This window comes from Siphateles boraxobius, unplaced genomic scaffold, assembly GCF_051911475.1.
Source record: "Siphateles boraxobius isolate OS27281-9 unplaced genomic scaffold, OSU_SipBor_1 20, whole genome shotgun sequence".
Lineage (NCBI taxonomy): Eukaryota > Metazoa > Chordata > Actinopteri > Cypriniformes > Leuciscidae > Siphateles > Siphateles boraxobius.
This window is the reverse complement of record NW_027508811.1, coordinates 10,707,682-10,732,500: the sequence shown is the minus strand read 5'-3', so window position 1 is coordinate 10,732,500 and position 24,819 is coordinate 10,707,682. Positions and strand designations below refer to the sequence as shown.

At 41.0% G+C, this 24,819-nt stretch overlaps 1 protein-coding gene across 6 annotated transcripts in view; it reads right to left on the bottom strand.

Moving 5' to 3' along the window:
* Positions 1-4,341: 4,341 nt before the first annotated feature.
* Positions 4,342-24,819, bottom strand: part of syt14a (synaptotagmin XIVa) — a 69,739-nt gene continuing 49,261 nt past the window's right edge. For 3 of the 6 annotated variants that reach the window (XM_077236683.1, XM_077236680.1, XM_077236681.1), the window contains 3 exons: positions 9,456-9,905; positions 8,599-8,788; positions 4,342-5,546 (listed from right to left, as the gene is read on the bottom strand). In XM_077236683.1, coding sequence (XP_077092798.1) covers positions 5,233-5,546; positions 8,599-8,788; positions 9,456-9,905 — 954 coding nt within the window. In that variant the 3' untranslated portion in view covers positions 4,342-5,232. Of the gene's footprint in view, positions 5,547-7,154; positions 8,017-8,598; positions 8,789-9,455; positions 9,906-24,819 lie in introns of those variants that run through there. The other 3 variants (XM_077236685.1, XM_077236684.1, XM_077236682.1) reach the window with 3 other exon arrangements.

Genomic DNA, 24,819 nt, shown 5'->3' with positions numbered 1-24,819 from the left:
GTGTCCAAGCATTACTGGTACTCTACTTGAGCTTAAATTATCTCATGCTCATCATATTTCATAAGACACTGTAAGACAAATTAAAACCTAAAATGAAATCCTATACTTGAGACAATCACACATTCCCTGATATAAAACAGACAGACAGAGACTATTAGCAGATAATTCTTTTCAAAACAGAATCACATACAAATGTATCTTTTTAATGTATCATGTAAGACTTCATTAACAAATCAAACTACAGCGGTTGTACAGAAGTATGAATACACAAGGTGACACAACATCTTTGTATAGGAATGCTGCAACGTTTCAAAAACATCATAAAAACATTCTCCAGAGAAAAGTAAGGCACCGACTGAATCGGTGGGTATATAGGCAATTCATTTAAAGCATTTTGAGAATAAAGTGTAAAAGCAAAATAAAAAGACTCTGAAACACATACACAATGTTCAGAACATGTATAGATTGTTTAAAACTGGTTTTAGTTGGAACACACCTTGTGAAAGTTGAAGGTGTCAGTGGTATGTTACACCTTAATCATGTTGGGACACAGAGAAAGCACAGGGAGAGTGTGTTTCATGTGCAAGGAATCCTAAAACATTTTTTATGCTGGTGTTTATTAGTTCTGTACATTGAACAGAACCTCACTGAGTTAGAATAAGATGGGTTCCTAAAATGACCATCACTGGTCTGTTGTCTTCTCATTTACAGACTTCTGCAGAGCTGTGGAAAAGCCTTATGGGAGAGGAACTGTGACAGCTGTGAGCTTTCATCAGGCACTGGTAGGACTCATTCACACACATTAAACATTATAAGAGAAAAAGCAGTTTCATCTGTCAAGCTGTAAAGACACAGAAGAGCATTTGCTTTGCATTCCAGTGTCTGTTCAAGGCTAGGTTTGAAAATTCTAGAATTATAACATTTTCCAGTTCCTAGTAAAAAGAAAATGCTGTCGTATACTCACCCTCATGTTGTTCAGACCCCATATTTCTTTTTTGTATTTCAAAAAAATATGATATTTTATACAAAATAACAGCTTGGACATTCTGCCCATGATGACTGTCAGGATATAAAATGAAAACAATTTTTTTTTTATGTTCTATATTTTAAAGACAAACAGTATTGTAAAAGTTTGGGGTCAGTACGTTTTTTTGTTTGTTTGTTTGTTTTTAGAAATTAATGCTTTTATTCAGCAAGGATACATTAAATTGATCAAAAGTTACACCAAATAATTTTACAGTACATCGATACAAAAAAAATCTATTTCAAGTAAATGCTATTTTTTTTAACTTTTTGTTCATCACAGAAAGCCTAAAAAATATATCACAGTTTCTACAAAAAAACTTTAAGCAGCACAACTGTTTTCAATTTTGATAATAATATTACTTGTTCCGTCTGCACCAAATCAGCATATTTGAATGATTTCTGAAGGATCATGTGACACTGAAGACTGGAGTAATAATGCTGAAAAGTCAACTTTACGGTATTAATAATGTATTAAAATAGAAAACAAGTATTTTAAATTTTATTAATATTTCACAATATTACTGTTTTTACTCTATTTTTGATCAAATACTTAGAGCCTTGGCATAAGAGACTTCCGGCAAAAAAAAAGAAAAAGAAAAAAAAAGAAAATCATAATGACCTCAAACTTTTGGATGGTAATGTGACAGATTTGTTTGTGGAACAGTTCATAATTTAAGCCAATATCCTCTGATAATCTTCCCTTCTGTCAGAACTCTCAGATGTCATTTGTGCTTTTATTCAATAAAAAAGGCACTTTTACACACGATGAGCTCTGGCAGGAGGGACGATTATCAGTAAACAATGACTTAAAATTTGGTCTGTTCCATACAAACCCATATCATTTCTTGGAAACACTTGGAAAATAGCACAAAAGTTGTATTCTGACATAGAAGAAATCAGGACCGTGAAAGCATTTTTGTTGTGTGGAAAAGTGCAGCTTTTGTCGTTTCATGGAGATTTGTGTTTCGTGGAATAATACAAGGTTAGAACAACATGAGAGTGCATAAATGACAACAAAATGTTACTTTTTATGGGAACTGTCCCTTTAAAGATGGACAGGTCTGAAGCTACTGGCAGGGTTGAGCCGAAGGGACTACAGTCAGATTCTCATTTACTGTATAGTGGGAAAATAATTTGGAAGCCAAATCTGCAGGAGGCAACAGTGTTCCAAGCAACTCATAAAACTGTCACAATTGAGACATAACAGCCTCTTTATGTCAGTTTGTGCCACAGCTGTTTTCTAGTCATAACGCATTAAACATCCTACATTTCAACATTGTGCTGTATTATGTCATCGCAATTTTGACAGCTGTGGCATTTTCTCAGGCTTAATGGTTGACAAAATGGCCAAATAAAATTTTGGGACTATCTACTAAGCTAAGAAGAAACTGAGAACATCTCCCAGCGTGAGAGAGGAAGATCAGCCCAACTGTGCGTTTTGTGGAAGATATTGTCCAGTTGTGACTCTATGAAGACTCTTTCACAAGATGTGTTTCATGACTCCATTATGTGCGCTAAAAATGTGCTTAATTCAGGTCTTACATAACATACCAGCTCAGAGTTGAGCTACTTGCAATTGCTGACCTTTTTCTTCTCTCTTTTTTTGAGGGGAGTAAACAGGTTCATACATCATCACCTGAAATGTCGACATCAACAGAGCTAAGAATACATTTAACAGTATGCAACATCACACAAACTACACCCTCTTCTTTCACACTCTTTTCTATCAACCTGCAACTGTAACAGGAAAGATACGTTTTTTTTAAAACGGCATATTGAATGAGAGACATTTACTAATAAAACTGTTCCTTTAACCAAATAGTACCAAATATCAACTGAACTGTGAAAGTAGAACAAAGTCTACAACTCCATACTGCTCACAGAGCTTCATACATTTACCAAGAAAGTGAGTCCATTTTCTCAAATATATAGATACAAAAATAGATCAGCAAAATCTATGTGCTGTTTACAGTACGTAACAATCACTGAGTGAGTTTGACCATCGCTCAAGAAAGGAAATAAACTAGTTCAAGACAGATTTCACAGGTTGACCGCACAGAGATCAGGACACTTGAAAAGACAGAGCAAAAGCGCTGAGAAGCCTCCTCATCATCATGTACTTTAAACATCCTCACAGTTTCATACTGGTCCTCTACAGGATATTCAGCCAGAACACTGGCTGTCTGTATCTCTAGTGTTGCAGTTCTGATTGTTGAGTCTCGAGTCAGGTAGTAAAATTCAACATTCAGGATCGTAAGATCACACGAATTCAATACAAAAGATAAGAGGGAACAGTCTGTTGTTAAAGTATGGCGTTAACTTAATGTAATGCACTCTTCATTTCACCACGTTAGCAACTACTCAAAAATGGTTTCGTAAGGTCTCATGGCTCTAAAGTCAAAGTAAGAGCTGATGATGCATTTGCACATTGTTCTTCATTTTTTAAATCCCATTTGTCAAAACTCAAACATTGGTGTGTCTATCTATGACATTGATTTGGTACCAGCCGAAGTCGGTCTAAGTCAACAAAGAGTTTACTGTATTACACAGGAGTTAAGGCCTGTTCACACCAAGGACCATAACTATGACTATAATGTTTCAATTACTGTTCCCATTCAACGAATCAACACAATGTGGACGATAACAACACAGAGGGACAATATTGTTGGAATCAGACTTTTTCCCTAGCCGAAGAATGATAAAAACATTGACAGCCAATCAGAATCCACCCAACTTTAACACGCTTGAGAATTTAAGCAGCAAGCGACATAACCACATGAACATGTTCATAAAGCACACAGCATCACTTCGGGTTAAGGGTCAATGCATATGAGAGACATGCAGCCTTCATCACCATTTCATATCACTGTCTGAATACTGTATGGGCTGAATATCATTTACAATGAACAGAACATGTCATCTGTATCTGTAACTATAATTATCATTATACTTATCTTTTTAGATAATCTTGGTGTGAACAGTTCTTTACAGTGGTGAAAGCATTTTGGTCAACATGACCAAATATGAATTTGCATTATATTATTTTATTGTAAGGGCTTTCTTCTATAATATATAGTTTAAATATGAAAGCGGTTCACTTAGCTTTCCTATTTGCTGGTAAACTGAAATAAATTAATAAATGCTTCTATTTGACGAGGTTTTCATGTATATAAAATAAGTAGATATAAAACTAATAATATGTGTTCCATATCATGACTGTACAAGTTAACAAATTATTTAATATATTTTATACCTCATATTTTTATTATTAAGGTATTATCATATTAAATCAATATTATAAGGGGTTTATAAAAATGTTTAGGCCTAGTTAATACATGAAAAGTTCTATAGGCTACTTATTGGCTGTTAATGTCATATTGAGAATGAAAAGAATATTTTTCTATTACCTATTCTATTTTGTGGCGTGTTTCTGATTGCAAGGTATTAAATTTAGAATGAGTGGAATAAAATAGCTGACATATAAATGACAGCCGGATGATAGGCTGAATGCAGTGAAGTCTGGATTGGCACTCTGATAGTAGATTTCAAAGTGGAATGAACCACATTATGTATTAGAATGAGATCTAGACAATCTGATCACATGTCAAGGAAAGCCAGCCATTCAAGATACTGCACATCTGTCAGAGTATCCATTAAAATTGCCTCAGAATGAGATATAAAGTAGTCAACCGGACAGTCATTTTACTCCTGCTTTAAGGTCAATGCAATGTAATCTCAGAATGCCAGTTTATCATCTGAGCAAAGACAATTTTAACTCGCCTCAACCTTTGCAGATCTTTCATGCCTGGATCTCACACTCACACATATATTTATTTATTATTTCACTTTTTCTGTGCCTATAACCCCTTTAGAAACATTACAACTATCTTAAGCAGAAAAAAATAGAAACATCAAGTCAAGTCAGAAAATATACAAATAAATATTCAAATAAACATAAAACTCTGTCTCATTAGTGTTTCCTCCATTAACGGTGTGGCATCTAACCCTGTTTTTTCATAATTTCTCTAACCCATTTCCTGCAATGCATTGGGAAGGAAAGCAGATTACATCCCCAGAACTGCTCACGTTTCTCATAATGCACTGCAGTGGGGGCCAGCTCTGTCGGTTTGGGACCGTTCGAGGGCCTGACCTGCTCTTGGCCCCCCCACCCCATTACACATATCGTTGCCGTCACTTACTGACATTCTAGGACTCCAAAAGACTATGCCATCGACACACCTGTTGTCCCTTCGATTCCTTCATCTGAGTCCAGTGTGTTAGCTCCTCCTCCCCAGAGCTGTTCAGCCCCAGAGAGATCCAGCCAATCATCTCCTTCCGTTTCATGCTGCGCTTGTTGTAGACCGACAGGATGAGCGTGACATCAGAGAGCTGGAACAGAGCTACTTGGAACACAAAGGTCTCCTTGTAGGTGGGGTTGGGCTGACCGCGGCAAATTGATGTCTTGCACTTGGACATCTCCTGACCCATTGAGTTCAGTAGAGTCAGCTTTACATACGTGTCTGAAACAGGATGTGTGTCAGAGAAACTTTCATTCTATGATCAGTAGTCCTGAAACTTTTACTGTCAAATCAGTCCATGCAAACCAATCCAAAAGAGTACTCCAAAAATCAAGGTTTTAATATTGTTTATGTCTATGTGGTGTTTTAATATGCTTTAAAACAAACCATGTGTACATTCAGAAGTCAACATCATTGCAAAGTATTTTCTTCTTGAAACTGCAGTGAACTAAATACAGTCTCAGAAACGCGGTTTGAAATCGCTGGTGTTTCTGACGTCACAAACTACCTTGTAACCAATCATATCAACGCGTGATCACCAACGAGTGAATCTTTGAGCTGGTGTGAATGAGTGGAGGGCTAATTTGCATATTCAACAGCATTTACTAAATGAGACAAGGGTGTAGAGTTACATTCAAGGTAATTTAAGGCATAAATATTTTGTTTTAAAGGAAAAAATGCTTAAATATGTAATTTTGGTGATCAAAGATGAGTTTTAAGTGATAAAATAATTGAATACAGGGGCACAAAAAAATTGGTATAAGATAAAGAATGTTTATATGAAATAAATATGTCTTGTTTTAAGATGGTTTAGACATTTTTACTGGAAACTGGAAATATTTTTACTGGAAATATTTTGCATTCAAAATTTAAAAAATAAAAGTATTATAAACAATAATAATAATAAAAAAACACAATAATCACAGTTTTCAGCTGGGAAAAATTATTTACAAAACCATAATTCTATTTGAATAATTGTATTTTCGGAAGTTGAGACGTTAAATTAAGTAACATGATATTGTTGTGGTGCGGTTCTTCTGCCAGCGTGGAGGTTTTCAATGCTACGGTTCCTGCCTGGCAATGCTTCAATCTCTCAATTTATCTGAAAAAGCAATTGATTATTCCATTCATTAATACAGGATGAAATGTATTGGTTGAAAACGAGCCATTCAGTTTCTTTTGTGCATTAACGCACAGCACGAATCAATGCTCACTGATTAATAATTGAGTCCCGCATCACTTCTCTGTCTTCTCATTTCGGAACCTTTTGAACGGCGACTCTACAGATGCACTCAAAGCAGACTCTGCTGCAGCACGGGGCCTTTCACGGGATTGAATTCAGAGCGCAGTTGAACTCCTCTGAGTGTGCTTTCTGCTGCCCTGCCTGAATACACTAGAATACAACAGACGTTAGTATTCTCTGTGTCTTTGTGTCAGGGCGGGCTTCCTGTGGAGTCATCTTGCTGCGTTTTCAAAAAAAAAATTTCACTCTCCTCTATTTTTCCAACTGATAGAAGAGCCGAGCTAAAGAAGCGCTGATTTCAGAGATGGAAACGCAGACTCATACCTGGCACTGTGGAAATCAGTGCAGCTCCTCAAGCTGAATGTGAAAGAGTTCAATAGCGATTCAAGAGGGCTGATTAGCCTCTGTGATGCAGTTATTCAGGAGTCTAAACACTTCCTGCCACAGGAATTAACCTTCGGCAGTTGACAGTACATAAAATACTAGTCATCTGCACTGATAAAGTTACGGAAAACATTAGGATTACACATATCTGTTAGCATGTATCAATGCTGTAAATGAGACAAAGTTATTGTGGCGTACAGCAGTTTTTGCAATTTTTTAATCACAAAATTAAGTATGAAGATGTCCTTGTGAAGCACTCTCTTCCCAAAATATATAAGCTGATATTATATATTTTATAAATATATTACGTATATACATGTACGTGTATAAAGTGTATAAACATATTGTTACAGGTTAATTCGTTTTTTATAAGAAAATTATTTATATTAATGAAGCATGATATAGAGATTCCAAACAGATCCAGATCAAAATAAAAACGTTTTAACATATTTAATTAATATCTTAGCAGTGCTAAAAGCCCTAAAATGTCCTACTGTCTGCAAACATAGAAGAACAATTCACATGGCTACATGCCTACAAAGACCTCTACATCTCTCTGGTATTTTGGACTAGAACTACTAGTCACATGACGGGAACGATCCAAACGATTCAAGCAAATGATCTAGTAAATGTGTTTTAAAAAATCCAGACATTAAAAAAAGACACAAGGTTAGGAGACGCATGCAAACATCACTACAGAGCACAGAGAAAATAATAACATACTGTACCATCCAACATAACATGGTCTAAAAAATAAAAAACGTTTGAACCTTCTCCATGGATGAAGACAAAATGGATAACATGCTTTACATGTTTTCAAAATCTTCCTTCTGTATAAAATTTTACATTATTTTGCGCTCAAATTTTCGACAGATCAAACCTTCAGCATCCATGTAGAAGTATTCGCCAGTCTAACACCAAGGATCGAGGATGAAACGAGGAAGCGTGACAAAAGAAAGATGGATGAACAACGTCCGATGATGATAAAGGTAGCCACAGAAAACTCACCTCGGATTATGTACACCTGCCCACCTATCAAGTGCTTTAGACAACAGAACAAACCGTCTGACAACAGGAGAGGAGTGACAGCGAGAGCAGAGGGGATCGGCAGTCATCAGGGAGAAAGAGAGAGAATATCAACAACAGCAGGAGGAAAAGAGCAGGTAAAAAGGTTTGAAGGTTCAATGACATTAGGTCAGATGTAACGTGTTCATAAAGCACACAGCATCACTTCAGGTTAAGGGTCAATGCATAAGAGAGACATGCAGCCTTCATAACCATTTCATAACGCTGTCTGAATCTATGGGCTGAATATCGTTTAATGACATGGAGTTATGAGTGCTTTTTGAAGGCATTAAGCTCTTATATTGCACTCTTTCACTGAAGTGTGATGGAAGCTTTGGGAAGGTTAGGAGGTCATTTAGGGCAGCGTTTATCAGAAGGGTGATATGACAGAAAATTACAGAGCGAGAAAGAAAGAGGGAACATACGGTTACGGGCACCTTTGGGGTCAAAGGTGAGAGGTGACACGTTTTGATCCTGCAATCCTTATATAATATGATACAGGAAATACAAAGACAAATTTGTTGGTGAAGTCCTCTGGAACGGCTATCTAAAGCAATCATTTTGAGCAGCTCTCGGACTCACTGGGAGGTTTATTTGCCGACAGGTTTTTAAAGTGGCTTCCTTTGATGACCTCCACAGAGAGTCGTCCTGTAGTGGCGTTGTACACAAGCCCCAGCAGGATCTCTGGAGCCGCCCCCTGACCGGCAGACGGGAACGACGAGGCCGTCTCACTGCACGACACGTCTGACACGCTTGCATGAGAGTCACTCCCCTGGGACACAAATCATTTTAGTTTAACATTTACAAAGTTTTTACAGAATATATATATATATATATAATGGACTGCATTTATATAGCGCTTTCAATAGACCCATGGCCACCAAAGCGCTTTACATATTGCCTCACATTTACCCATTCATTCACTCATTCATACACCGACGGCGGTGCCAGCCTTTCAAGGTCAGCGGCTCCTGACGAGCTGGAATATATATATATATATAGTTTATGCTAATCAAGCTGCATGCGTTTATGCTAATCAAGGATGCATTTATTTGATCAAAAATATAGTAAAAACATTAATATTGTGAAAAATAATCTTTTAAAATAAATTTTGTTCCTGTGATGCAAAGCTGAAATTTCAGCATCATTACTCCAGTCTTCAGTGCCTTCAGAAATAATTCTATGATTTGATGCTCAAGAAACTTTTCTTAATATTATCAATGTATAAATTTTTTTTAAAGAAAAAACTTACTGACAAAATTAATATCTTTCAAATTTTTTATGGTAGTATATATATATATATATATATATATATATATATATATATATATATATATATATACACATTATCTTTTTACGCATTATGAAAAATATTTTTTTATTAAATTAGAAAGAAGCATTTTTGAGACTTTTTGTACATAACGTTTTATCACACTCACAGGTATGTTGCAGCAGGGGTCCAGAATGATGGGGACTGACATCTTGCCCTGCAGGTTGAGTTTGGTGAGGTAGAACACCTTCTCTCCGAGAGCCTTCTCCTTCTTCATCCTGCGGACGCTGTACAAGCGGAACCGGACGGCATAGTTCCCGATCATCTCCGACTCAATATGGCTGAAGTGAAATGTCTCTGTAAAGACGGGGCAGGGGCCACGCTGGATGATGGTTTTTGCCCTCTGCTTTTTGGTGGGCAACAGCACTAGATGCACCTGCCAGGAGATGTTACCCGTGCGTTTGAGAGAAGGAATGTCCGTCAGTGCTGTTATCGTGACGGACAGACGCTGGTCAGACGAATCATGGTCGAAGATGACGTCGAGAGTTCCGTATTGAGCCAGAGGCTCAGGGTCATAACCTTTTGGAAGCTGAGCCGCTGATCCACGTGCTGACAGATCCTAAAGAAATGAGTGATAGAAAAACCGAGATATTTAGAGGGAGAAACAATTACCATCTGAGGCTTGATGTGGTGCACGTGCAGAGTGTGTTTACATTCATATGAGCTCATACAGTTGTGGTCAGAATTATTGGCTCCCCTGGTAAATATGATCAAAGATGGCTGTAAAAAAATAAATCTGCATTATTTATCTTTTTGATCTTTCATAAAAAAATTAGCAAAAATCTAACCTTTCATTGAAGTGAAAGAATCGAAAGTGGGGGGAAAATCACTTTATGAAATAAATGTTTTTCTTCAAAAACACGTTTATTATTGGCAAAAATAATAAAAGTAAAATATCCCTGAAGTATATTCCAATTATATATATATATATATATATATATATATATATATATATATATTAGCACACCAGGGTGACTAGGAACTGTCAAGCTATGACTTCTTGTTTCACAGGAGTATGAATTTTAAGGAAACACAATTGCCAAATTCCCTTAATCATCCATCACAAGGAGTAAAACCAAAGAATAAACTTCTAATGTGCAGCAAAAAATTAAGCTTCACAAAATAGAAAGAGGCTGTAAGAAAATTGCTAAAGCATTGGAAATGTCCATTTCCACCATTAGGGCAATAATTAAGAAGTTTCAATCAACTAAAGATGTTACAAATCTGCCTGGAAGAGGACGTGTGAAAGTTTGAGTGGCCAAAGACTCTCCAAGGATGACAGATGGAGAATTGCAGAGATTAGTTGAGTCTTGGGGTCAGAAAGCCACATCACCAAATGTTGTTTGGGAGGGTTTCAAGAAAAGTTCCTTCTCACTCATCCGAAAACAAACTCCAGCATATTCAGTTGTCAGACACGACTGGAACTTCAAAACGGACCCGATTCTATGTTCTTATGAATAAGAAAAAAAAAAAAAAAAAAAAAAACAGATGGGTTTGGTGCAAACAGGGATAAAAAGTACTCCAGGCCCAAGGTTAAATACTGCTACTGATACTGCTGCATATTTAATGTTGTGGGCCTATTTTTAGCTGGAGGTCCTGGACATCTTGTTCAGATACACGGCATCATAAATTCTACCAAATACCAACAGATCAAAAATCAAAACCTGGTGGCCTCTGCTAGAAATTGTATAATGGGCCGTGGTTGGATCTTTCATCAGGACAACAATCCAAAACAAATGTAAAAATCAACACAAAAATGTGTCACTGAGCACAAAATTAAGCTTCTGCCATGATCATCCCAGTCCCCTGACCTGAACTCTATAGAAAATGAGTGGGCTGAACTGAAGAGAAGAAGCACCAACATGGATCTGGGAATCTGAAGGATCTGGAGAGATTCTGTATGGAAGAATGGTCTCTGATCTCTTGTCAGGTGTTCTCCAAACTCATCAGGCATGACAGGAGAATACTCAGAGCTGTTATCTTGGCAAAAGGAGGTTGCAAAAAGTATTTAATAAAGGGGTGCCAATAATTATGGCCAACGTGTTTTGGAGAAAAGCATTTATTTCAAAATGTGATTTCCCCCCACTTCCAATTCTTTTACTTCATTGAAAGGTTAGATTTTAGAAATTTTATGAAATAAAAAATCAAAAGGATAAACAATGCTGATTTTTTACAGCCATATTTTATCATATTTACCAGGGATGCCAATAATTCTGACCACAACTGTATATGATAGCGTTAAATCCATAAAACAGACAGTTATGACATATTTGCTAATAGACGAAGATATTTTCAATGCCTGATGGCTGAGACGAGATTTTTATTGCTATAATTCACATAACAGAGGTTAGACTAAAAATGTGGCTTAGTATTGTACAATGAGTAATGCTGCATCACACGACTGTAAACATATAAATTATTACGTAGGTGTCTAAAGCACATACATAATGAATTATGAAGGGTTTTTTCATGCATCTGTGTTTGAATGCATGTGATGTTAAGGTAATGAAAACATGAAAGTACTTCAGCAAATCACACATGACAGCGATGCCCTAAAAACAACTTTAAAAAAGACCAATCAAAATGAGTTTTCTGCTGAAAAAAAAAACAGTTTTTGAATGAATAAGCAAGGAAGCAACAAAGGGGGCTATTTGTTCTTTTTAAACAAAGGGGGCTATTTGTATTTTTGAAATTGCCAGAATTCACTGGTCTACAATTTTCTCATCTGTTTCAGAGATAAAATGTGCTTTTTATTATGTACTTTGATGTGCTGAATTTAAATATGACAATTAACTGATTGGCTACTGTTTTCAAGATATTTAAGTCATTATATTTTACGTTTATGTATATTGTTTAGATTGTACCTGTCACCTGTCCTGTTTATGTAAGACTTTAAACATCAGCAAAAGGGTTATATAAATCAAATGTATTATGAAACAAAAGGCAAAAAATTCGCTTCTTGGCTTGTTCTCTTGTATTCATTAAATGGAGTGTCTCTTGTCACTGTCCAGCAATCTGCAAACACTGATAGGCTCAATTTCAAGTTATCTGCACTGTTCAAAAAGTACGAGGCATCTCTGCTCACTTTGGCTAAATGTGTCCCTTTGCAAAATCGAACACTGACAAATAAGAGAGCATGACACTGTATAACAGGGGTGCAAAACTCAGTTCCTGGAGGTCCACAGACCTGCAGAGTTTAGCTTCAACCCTAAGTAAACACACCTGATCCAGCTCATCGAGTCCTTCAGGCTTATTTGAAAACTACAGATATGTGTGTTGGAGCAGGGTTAAATTAAACTCTGTAGGGCTCTAGCTCTCCAGGAACTGAGTTTTGTGTTTCCCAAAAGCATTGTTAGTCAATTATGGTCGCAAGTTCCGTCGTTATGAGAATAGTTCAACGAGTCAGTGTCCAAACGAACATTGGCGTGAGTTTTCTTTTACGGGAAGAAAAACAAAGGAGGAAAAAAGAATATGGGTGATCTTCTTTCTTAATACTCCACGTTCATGGCATGTTTGTGGCTGCCAAGTTAGCACGCAACATTGGTGAACGTTGGTGAAGTTTGCTCGCTCTCATTGGCTATTGCACGCACCACGTCAGAGGCAGCCCGATGAAGAGTCAAATATCAAAAACATGTTTGATATTTACGATTTGCAGTAAAATAATCGTAATGACACTACACAATTGAGGACTTTTGAACAAAAAACTCGGTTGCAAGAAGCCTCGAATCAGGCCATGTGCCCCAGATCGTTGGGGATTGCAAATCAGGCCCAAAATCTGGCTTAAAATCGTCTCGGTTACGTATGTAACCCTAGTTCCCTGATAGGGAACGAGACGCTGCGTCAAACGCTGCGGGAACGCCCCTGCGTTGTGCGTCATGAAGCACGTATGGAATCAGCCCAATGGAGAGATGAAACGTCATAGGTGGGTGACGTCATCGACCAGGAAACTATAAAGCACCCCAAAAACACAAGCGCATTAGCTTCTGATAGGCTTGAAGGAAGCGCTAACGGGAGTGCCGGGAGTATGGCGGAGCGACGCAGCGTCTCGTTCCCTATCAGGGAACTAGGGTTACATACGTAACCGAGACGTTCCCTTTCAAGGGAACTTCGAGCTGCGTCAAACGCTGCGGGAACGCGAATACCCACGTCGCCATAGGACCAAATGACCGTCATGTGAGACTAGCGCACAGAGGACGAGAGCACCTGTGCCCCAGGGGTAGAGCTTAAGTCTAGGTCATAGAACTTAATAAAAGTATGCGGTGAAGACCATCCAGCCGCATCACAAACATCACTCAGGGAAACCCCCGACAAAAGAGCTTTAGAAGCAGCCATACTCCTGGTAGAGTGAGCTCGGACAACCAAAGGTGAAGGCTGGCCAGCCGACTCATAAGCAAGTGAGATAGCCTCAACCACCCACTTGCTCATTCTCTGTTTAGACGCCGGACACCCTTTCCTGGGTGGCCCGAAACATACAAAAAGTTGTTCTGATTTCCTCCACAGGGCAGCTCTGTGGACATAAGCGTCTAATGCCCTAACAGGGCAGAGTGAATTAAGTTTCTCCTGGTCCGATGACATAAATGGAGGAGGACAGAAAGCCTGCAGAACCGTAGGTCTAACAATATTAGTAGGAACCTTAGGAACGTAACCTGGTCTAGGCTGCAGAAAAGCTTTAACCATGCCAGGTGCAAATTCCAGGCACGAGGGTGAAACCGACAGAGCCTGCAAATCTCCGATTCTTTTTAGTGAAGAGATAGCAAGCAAAAAGATAGTCTTAAAAGTGAGAAACTTCTCGGGAACTTCTTCGATAGGTTCAAAAGGAGCTAGGGAAAGACCTTCTAATACAATGGCCAGATCCCAAGTCGGCACCCTCGTACGAACTGCTGGCCTCAGCCTCAAAGTGCCACGGAGGAAACGAGTTATAAGCGGGTGTCTCCCAAGAGAAACTCCACTGAAAGGGACGTGGTAAGCAGCTAGTGCCGCCACATACACCTTTAGTGTGGAGGGGGATAACCCTGTGGAGAAGCGCTCCTGCAGGAATTCCAGCACTGCACCCACTGGGCAGTTAACTGGGTCCTGCAGGTGTTCTCCACACCAAGAAGTGAAAAGTTTCCACTTCAAGGCATAAAGCTTCCTCGTGGATGGAGCTCTGGAGTTAAGAATGGTCTCAACAACCTCGGTTGAGAGACCGGAGTCTATGAGCTGGGCCCCCTCAGAGGCCAAGCCCACAGTTTCCACAATTCTGGGCGGGGGTGAAGTATCGTGCCCCCCGCCTGGGAGAGTAGATCCCTCCTGACCGGGAGCTCCAAAGGAGAACCGTCCAGGAGAGAAATCAGGTCCGCAAACCATACTCGGGCGGCCAGAACGGGGCTACTAGTAGTAGACTGACCCCGTCCCGGCGGACCCTCTCCAGAACTCCTGGTAACAGAGCAATCGGGGGAAAGGCGTACAGACGTGACCTCGGCCACGGCTGCACCATAGCATCCAACCCCAGGGGGGCTGGAAGAGTGATGGAGAACCACCGATGACAATGAGTGGTCTCCTTGGAAGCGAATAGGTCCACCTCGGCGCGACCGAAACTCAACCAAAGGAGCTCCACCACCTCGGGGTGGAGTCTCCATTCCCCTGGCCTCGGCCCCTGCCTCGACAGGGAGTCTGCTACCACATTCAAATACCCAGGGAGATACATTGCTCTCAGAGATAGTAGCTTCCCTTGGGACCACAGGAGGATCTGACGGGCCAACTTGTAAAGCCGGCGAGACCGCAGGCCCCCCTGATGATTTATATAAGAGACCACCGACGTGTTGTCTGATTGAACTAACACATGATGGCCTCTCAGGTCTGTTAGGAAGTGTTTCAGAGCCTGAAACACAGCCAACATCTCTAGACAATTTATGTGCCACGAAAGATGATGATCCTGCCACAGACCTTGGGCTGGGCGACCACTCATGACCGCCCCCCACCCTGTGAGGGAAGCATCCGTCGTTAGCGTTATGCGACGACAAAGAGCCCCCAGCACAGGACCTTTGGATAGGAACCAAGTTTCTCTCCACATGACCAGAGCACGAAGGCAGCTCCGCGTGACTTTGAACGTGCGGAGCGGATTTCCCCTCGGGGAGAATCCCTTGGTCCTGAGCCACCACTGTAGCGGTCTCATGTACAACAGGCCGCAAGGTATAACGTTGGACGCTGCTGCCATCAGACCCAACAGTCTCTGAAACTGCTTGACAGTGAGTAGCTGGCCTAGCTTCACTTGTTTCACAGCTGAGAGAATCGAAGCGATGCGGGTCGGAGAGAGTCGCGCCCGCATCGATACCGAATCCCAAACGACACCCAGAAAAGTGGTCTTCTGGGAAGGAGATAATACACTTTTCTTTGTGTTCAGCCTCAACCCCAACTTTCTGATATGAGCGAGGACGACTGTTACGACCTCTAGGGGTCAGCCGCAACAGAAAAAGGAAGAGAGTCACACTACCAGAGAGATAAAGAGTAATATGATTTTTATTGACCATAAGGGGTTATCGTCAGGGGTAGACAAGGCCAAAATAACAAACAAAACAATTTACTTTTTAGAATCTAAATAACCTTTAACAAAAGAAAGAAGAAATGAAAATACAGTTTAACTTACCTAACTCCCTTACACATAAACAAAGTGAAAAATAGATATAAATAAATTGGCGTCAAACCCCCTACATCCCTTGGTATGGTAATAATTACAAGAATGCTTACACACATTTAAAATAGTATCAGGTTGACAAGTTAGAATCAGAATCCAAAGAGGTAATCAATCAGGCAATAATCAGATAGAAGAAAACCCGAAATAGTATTACATTCAACAAACACTTACTCAATTTCAGTAAACACTAATAATCTCTCTGGCACGACACTCTTACTCAATCAAACAATGGTGACACAAACAAAGCTAACGAGAAGTACCTAAACAGTACAACCACAAAACACAGAAGCACAAAGTCAGCGAGGCTCAAAGGCCTTGATAGAGTGTCAGAGGCGGTCCTTATATCCAGGTCAGGTGCATAGCTGGTCCAATCACAGTCTTCCACAGATTAACAGAGGTAACGCCCATCTGAAACAAGCTTGTTAACATACAGAGAGAAAAAGAGAACAAGACAAACCTTCACACAAGGACAGTTGATACCAACACACAAAATCTCAAAATCCTAACACCCCCACCCATAAAATAAAACATAATGTTTTACTAGTTGACACGGGACAGTGAGTCAGCAAGTACATTTTCGATACCTCTCTTATGACAGATCTTCATATTGTAGCTTTGACAAATCAGAGACCATCGCATTAACCGATGATTGCTATTAGACATTAGCTGGAGAAACGTAAGAGGATTATGATCAGTGAAAATGGTAATAGGTGATACACTCGAACCAATATACACTTCAAAGTGTTGCAAGGCAAGAGCCTCTTTCTCTATCGTACTATAGTTCATTTGATGTTTGAGAAATTTCTTTGAAAAGAAACTAATCGGATGATTCAAATCATCTTCACCGGTCTGCAACAAAACCGCTCCGATACCAGTGCCACTGGCATCAACTTCTAGCAAGAATGGTTTTTCAAACTGAGGGGCAACAAGTACAGGAGCACTACAGAGCAGAGTCTTTAATGCTTCAAAAGCGGACTGACATTCAGAAGTCCACTTGAATGAGACTGCTTTACGCAGTAATTCTGTAAGAGGACTAGCTACAGATGAGAAGTTCTTACAAAAGCATCGATAATAACCCGTCATTCCGAGAAATCGACGGAGATCTCTTCTATTGTTCGGAATGGAAAAATCAAGAACAGCTTGAATTTTTGAATTCAAAGGGCAAATCTGACCGCTACCAACCTCCTTACCCAAATAGGTGACTGTAGCACAACCGAATTCGCACTTTGCTAGATTCAAGGTAAGATTAGCATTTTTAAGGCGTCCAAAGACTTCCTCTAAAACCTTAATATGTTCTTCCCAAGTGCTAGCATAACACACAACATCATCTAAATAAACTTCACAATTAGATATGTTGGATAACACAATAGACATTAACCGCTGAAAGGTAGCTCCAGCATTTCGAAGACCGAAAGGCATAACCCGGTATTGTAGAAATACCTCAGGGGTGGCGAATGCAGAAATTTCAGCCGCTCGCTCCGTGAGCGGCACCTGCCAATAACCTTTTAGTAGGTCGAGTTTAGTCACAAATTTGGCATTACCCACACGATCTATGCAATCTTCCATTCGCGGAAGTGGAAAGGAATCAGCCTTAGTTAACGCATTAACTTTCCTGTAATCTGTACAGAACCTTGAAGTACCATCGGGCTTAGGGACGAGAAGACATGGTGAACACCATGGACTAGAACTAGGGGCTGCCAAATTGTGTTTAAGTAAATACTGAGTTTCTTGTTTCATCAGTTCCTTCTTAAGTGGATTTACTCGGTAAGCACTTTGCTTAACGGGCGCATGTGAACCAACATCAATGTCGTGTTTTAACACGTGTGTAGTTGTAGGCGAGTCACTGAACAAAGTCGGATACCTCTTTATCAAATTTAAAATGTCAGCCTGGGCCGATGAAGACAAGTGCGACAATCTTGCTGAAAAGTTTAACAAAGTTTCTGAATTAGGCAACCGAGCGGTTGTGAACGCGGCACTGTTCATCTTCAAACCATCGATTTCTGGTGAATATTCTGAGGGTGATACATCTACTGGAGCAACAGTGACAACAGGGATCTTAGTCTCAGAATTAGACCGCGTAACATATGCCTTCAGCATATTGATATGACAGACGCGTGACTTTTTCTTATGATTTGGGGTGTTAACAACATAATCAGTGACACTTAATTTCTCTTTAATATCATAGGGTCCAGTAAATCTAGCCTTAAGCGCTGAACCAGGCATAGGAAGTAAAACGAGAACTTTCTCTCCAATTTGGAATGATCGCTGCACAGCTTTTTGATCATATCGAGTTTTCATTTGGTCTTGAGCGGAATCAAGAGAACGTCTTGCCAACTTCCACACTTTATGAAGTCGCTCACGAAACGAGCTAACGTAATCTAAGACGTTCGTTGCAGGAGTAGGACGATCAGATGAAAGGATCTGCTCCTGCAAAATTTTCAAAGGTCCACGCACAGTATGCCCAAAAATCAATTCAGCAGGGCTGAATCCGAGAGATGCTTGAGTCGTGGTACGAATTGCGAATAACAATAGTGGGATTTCCTCGTCCCATTCTTTCTGTTGATCAACACAAAAAGTTCGAAGCATGGACTTGAGAGTTTGATGAAATCTTTCGATTGCCCCCTGTGACTGAGGGTGATAAGCGCTAGATACTTGATGTTTAATATTTAATTTTTTTATTACTTTGGCGAACACCCTAGACATAAAATTGGTTCCTTGATCGGACTGAATGTATTTCGGTACTCCAAAAGTGGTGCAGAATTTAATGATTGCTTTAACAACTGCATGAGCTTTAAGAGAGCGTAGTGGTATTGCTTCAGGATACCTAGTCGACGTACACATTAATGTCAACAAGTAGGAATTTCCAGATTTTGTTTTGGGTAGTGGCCCAACACAATCAATCAAAATACGCTCGAACGGTTCGCCAAGCACAGGTATCGGCCTCAACGGTGCTGGAGGAATAACTTGATTGGGTTTACCGGATAACTGACACGCATGACAAGATTTACAGAATTTTGAAACCTCTGATTTCATGGAAGGCCAAAAAAAGTGTTTCAACAGATTATCATACGTTTTTCGAACTCCTACATGACCCGACAGTTCATGGTCATGTGCTACACTCAACACTTGTTCTCGATAAGGTTTTGGAACGACAACTTGAATAACAGTGCCCCAGTCCTCCTTGACATGACCTGGAGACCACTTACGCATAAGAACATCGTCTTCAAAGAAGTAAGCCACTGGACACTCTGGCAAAACACTCGGCTCAACAACAGCTTCAGCACAATGACACAGAGTTTGATCGGCACGTTGTGCCTCAATTAACATAGTTCTTCCAAATGGAAAATCAACATTGGGAAGTGCACACATTTTTAACTCAGCTGCATCAACTTTTTCCTCTGTCTCACGAGAATTATCAGCACACAGAAAAGTTTTAGATAAATCCACAGTTTCTTTTAGCTTATGAGCTTGAGCTCGAGTTACTACACACGTACTAAATACTTGGGGAAATTCTTTCTGCAGTGCATCTTCATTATGTACATCAGGAACATCTATCACTTCAGGCAAACAGAAAACTTTATCACCTGCCAAATCATTTCCTAGAATGAGTGATACACCTTTCACAGGTAATTCAGCCCGAACTGCCAGTTTAACGTTCCCTGAAATAATCCCGGAGCGTAAATAAACATTGTGCAAAGGAACTCTAACTACAGTAAGATCAATGCCTTGCACTAGCACACTGGAACCACAGTTTGAAAGTTCTGAAAATGGTAACACACTCTCTAAAATGAAGGATTGCGCAGCACCAGTATCACGGAGTATACAAATAGGTTTCGTTTCCAAATCTGCTTCATTAAATGACACAACACCATCAAAGATAAACGGCTTAAAAGCGGATTCAGCGGTCGTATAATCCAGAGACTCTGGCTCGATGGAAAAGATAGGCCGCTCTACTAACGCAACGCTTTTGAAAGTGTTTACTTTCTTGCCAGTTTTACGTTTCAGAACCGGGCATACAGAAATTAGATGTCCGACGTCATGACAGTAAAAACATTCACGGTTTTCCGTAAAGTCTGCTCTCAAAACGTTCTTAGGTACCACTAAGGAATCCTTAGAACTACGAACACGATCAGGAAGATTACGTTTCGTGGGTGAAAACACTACTCTGTGCGTAAGTACGAACTCATCAGAAAAAACTGCAGCAGCGGAAAGAGCGGAAACCTTCTGCTCATTTAAGTAAACCACAATTTTCTCTGGTAAACAATTCTTGAACTCCTCCAATAATATTAATTCTTTAAGCTGCTCAAACGTGACTATTTTGTTTGCGGCGCACCATTTCTCAAATAAACTTGCTTTGTCTCTAGCGAACTCAACATATGTTTGACTAGGGGTTTTCACATGATTCCGGAACTTCTGCCGATAGGCTTCAGGGACTAATTCATACGCACGCAAAACGGCATTTTTCATTACTTCATAATCCAAACTTTGCTCAAGCGATAACGCTGAACAGACTTCTTGGGCTTTACCCACAAGTTTACATTGTAACAACAGCGGCCAAACATTCCGCGGCCATTTCAACGTGCCAGCGATTCGTTCAAACACGTTGAAATAAGTGTCAACCTCGGTCTCTCGAAAAAGTGGCACTATGGATATCTGACGACTAATATCAAATTCAGGTTGACTTACTTGTGAGTTGCGTCGAGGTGCAGGAATAGGACTCGGAGTGGAAACAATCATAGGTGACGATACATTCACGTTCATGTCAGGCGCATCAACAGCTGAGGGGAAAACAGATGATTTAATTTTGAGCTCCAGCTCCAGCTCCTTGAGCTTGATATCTCGCTTGGTTTCAAGCTCAACTGTGCGTACATGCAACAGCTGACTCTCATAATGCTGTCTGCTCAGTTCCACCTCTAACTCTTTCAGTCTGATCGCCAGAAAAGGATCTCGCGGAGAAGCTAAATCGACGGGATCTATGCCGGCCAGCTCATTAGGTTTGGGTTGCTCACCCTCACTCGTAGAAACCGGCAACTGAAATGCAACACCCGCCGACTCACTCCGGTCTGGCAAAACTCCACGCTCCATCAAGTGTTTATAAATTACCTCCTTAATCTCCTGTTTAACTGCACCACGAGGAACTGTGATTTGATAAAAATCCGCAATCGTGACCAAATCATCTTTACGACAAATATCTAACTGTTCAGACGTAGGTTGAATCGCAAATTTATCTAGTGCAAACTTTAAAGACATACCAAATTCCCTCCCCCTCAAAGTGAAAACCACTAGCCAAACAACAATATACAAAGCAAATTTCATGAGTTCCTAATTCTCCTTTTTTCTTAACACACAGTGGCGAAACTCCAATTGTTTTTTTTTTTTTTCTTTTCAATAAAACTTATTTTTAAGACGAGCCCCCAATTTCTGTTACGACCTCTAGGGGTCAGCCGCAACAGAAAAAGGAAGAGAGTCACACTACCAGAGAGATAAAGAGTAATATGATTTTTATTGACCATAAGGGGTTATCGTCAGGGGTAGACAAGGCCAAAATAACAAACAAAACAATTTACTTTTTAGAATCTAAATAACCTTTAACAAAAGAAAGAAATGAAAATACAGTTTAACTTACCTAACTCCCTTACACATAAACAAAGTGAAAAATAGATATAAATAAATTGGCGTCAAACCCCCTACATCCCTTGGTATGGTAATAATTACAAGAATGCTTACACACATTTAAAATAGTATCAGGTTGACAAGTTAGAATCAGAATCCAAAGAGGTAATCAATCAGGCAATAATCAGATAGAAGAAAACCCGAAATAGTATTACATTCAACAAACACTTACTCAATTTCAGTAAACACTAATAATCTCTCTGGCACGACACTCTTACTCAATCAAACAATGGTGACACAAACAAAGCTAACGAGAAGTACCTAAACAGTACAACCACAAAACACAGAAGCACAAAGTCAGCGAGGCTCAAAGGCCTTGATAGAGTGTCAGAGGCGGTCCTTATATCCAGGTCAGGTGCATAGCTGGTCCAATCACAGTCTTCCACAGATTAACAGAGGTAACGCCCATCTGAAACAAGCTTGTTAACATACAGAGAGAAAAAGAGAACAAGACAAACCTTCACACAAGGACAGTTGATACCAACACACAAAATCTCAAAATCCTAACAACGACATCTCGATGCCGAACCGCCATCTGCTCGGTCTGAGCTAAAATCAACCAATCGTCGATGTAATTGAGAATACGAATGCCCTGAAGCCTCAGAGGCACTAGTGCTGCATCCATGCATTTCGTGAATGTGCGGGGAGATAAAGCTAGGCCAAACGGAAGAACCCTGTACTGGTACGCCTCGCCCCCGAAGGCGAACCTCAGGAACTTCCTGTGTTGTGGAAGGATGGACACATGGAAGTATGTGTCCTTCAGATCTATCGTGACAAACCAGTCCTCGGACCTGATTTGAGACACGATCTGCTTGATAGTGAGCATCTTGAATTTTAGCTTCCCTACCGAGCGATTCAATATGCGCAGGTCTAAAATTGGACGCAACCCCCCATCCTTCTTTGGAACGATGAAATATCGGCTGTAATAACCTGACTCCAAACTGGGAGGAGGAACCCGTTCTATAGCCTCTTTTTGAAGGAGCATTTTCACCTCTTGTTCCAATACCAGAGCCTGCTCGGGGCCCACCACTGTGTGCAGAACCCCTCTGAATTTTGGTGGACGACACCTGAACTGGATAGCATAACCCTTTTCTACTGTCTGCAGGACCCAATGAGATATTTTTGGAAGGCTTTTCCACTCTGCCAGAAATTCTACTAAGGGTACCAGCCTCTCGAGACTGGCCTCTGGTGTAACTTGAGCAGCAGACGCAGCGCCCTGTAACGGCGCACCGGCAGGGAACAACTGGTCTGACCGCTCTGAGACCCTCCTCAGAGGGAGCGAGCGTCCCTCGGGAAAGCGCTCGCTGGGATCGTCTGTGCCCCGGCATAAAGGCGGGGTTGGCAGAACGAGCCCCTGAGGGCACCGAGGAGGAATGGGCACCGTAAAAAGAGGTGAACACCTTTCCACCTCGGTGGGGACCACCCTCAGCATCCTGAACGGCTTGGCGTCAGGACTTCTTCTTAGCCGAAGCCTTCTTAGCCAATATAACTGTCCTCAGATCAGTTCTACTGGGAGAAGGCTTCGGCTGAGAGTGTCGCGGCTGAGCCCACTGTCCAGCAGGGGGAGCACGAGACGCGACACTCTGCCTCTGCTGCGCTCTATGTGATGAGCTCGAAGACGGCCGGGGCTGCTCCCGCCCAGCAGCCCCAGGGACATGAACTTAAAGGGGAAGAAACTTTTTAAAAGCTGCAGTTTGTTTCTTTTCTTCTTGGAATTTATCGATAACTGAATTCACAGCATCACCAAACAACCCCATGGGAGAAAGAGGAGCATCTAAAAGAAAAGCTTTTTCTCTCTCTTTAATATTAGTCTGATTTAACCACAAATGTCTTTCTGCGGCCACCAGAGCTGCCATAGAACGACCCATTAATTTGGCCGATTCTCTGGTGGCACGCAGGGATAAATCAGCAGCCTGACGCAGTTCGCGAACTACGTCAGTACTGACCTCCTCACTCTCACTCATGTCCCTTAGCAGATCAGCCTGGTATGCCTGCAAGATTGACATAGTATGCAGACATGACACAGCCTGACCTGCTGCCGAATATGCTTTACCCACCAAAGCCGAAGTGTTTCTTAAAGGCTTGGTGGGTAATGCCGGTGCCTTAAAAGATGATGCTGCTTCGGGGGAGAGATGGCTCGCAAGCGTCTCTTCCACACGAGGCAAAGCACCATAACCATGAGCCTTGGCTCCCATAATATTAGCGTATGTTGAAGTCTGGGGACTAAACACTCTATATGACACCGGTTTTCTCCATGATTTCGACACCTCGGTGTGGAGATCATGGAAAAACGGCAGGCACCGGCGTGGAGGCTGCACACGTGACGGCAAAAATCTCTCATCCAACTTTGATTTAGAAACAGACTCCTGTCTAGTCACTGGCCATTCAATATTAAGTTTTTCAACAGCTCTTGTTAACACCTCCATAAGCTCATCACTCTCAGGAGTGTGGGGTGGCGAATCCTCCACATCTCCCTCAACACTAACAACATCAAGTTCCTCAGAACTGGATAGCTGCAGCAATGGTGCCTCAGCCCGAGCGGAAGAAACCGCAGCGCGTGCTTCCGAACCCGGGACTGAGGCACTGGATCTCACAGGTGAAGGGAGAGATAAGGCAGAGCCCGTCTCAAACCCCGCTGTGAGATCCATCTGCGATCCCCACGATAAGCGCCGCCGCTCTGCCTCGGCAGAAGCGGGACCCGAACCGCGGGGAGCGCGCACCGAACCGCTCTCCTCAAAGAGCGATCGGCGGGAGCGGAGCGTCCTTAACGGCAAACGCTCGCAATGCTCACAGTCTGCTCCCTCGAGAGCAAACTGGGCATGCTGAACTCCCAAACAAACAACACAAAGATCATGTGTATCCCCGCTCGTTAAATAACGCGAGCAGGGAGGAACACACTTTCTAAACTGCTGTTCGTCCGCCATAATCTCTCAATATATATATATATATAGGGATAAATTGTTTGTGTGGTGCAGGGTATGTAAGACAGACAATATCACACAGGGACAGATTCACATGTAGCGCGACTGAAAGCACAGAAGCTAATGCGCTTGTGTTTTTGGGGTGCTTTATAGTTTCCTGGTCGATGACGTCACCCGCCTATGACGTTTCATCTCTCCATTGGGCT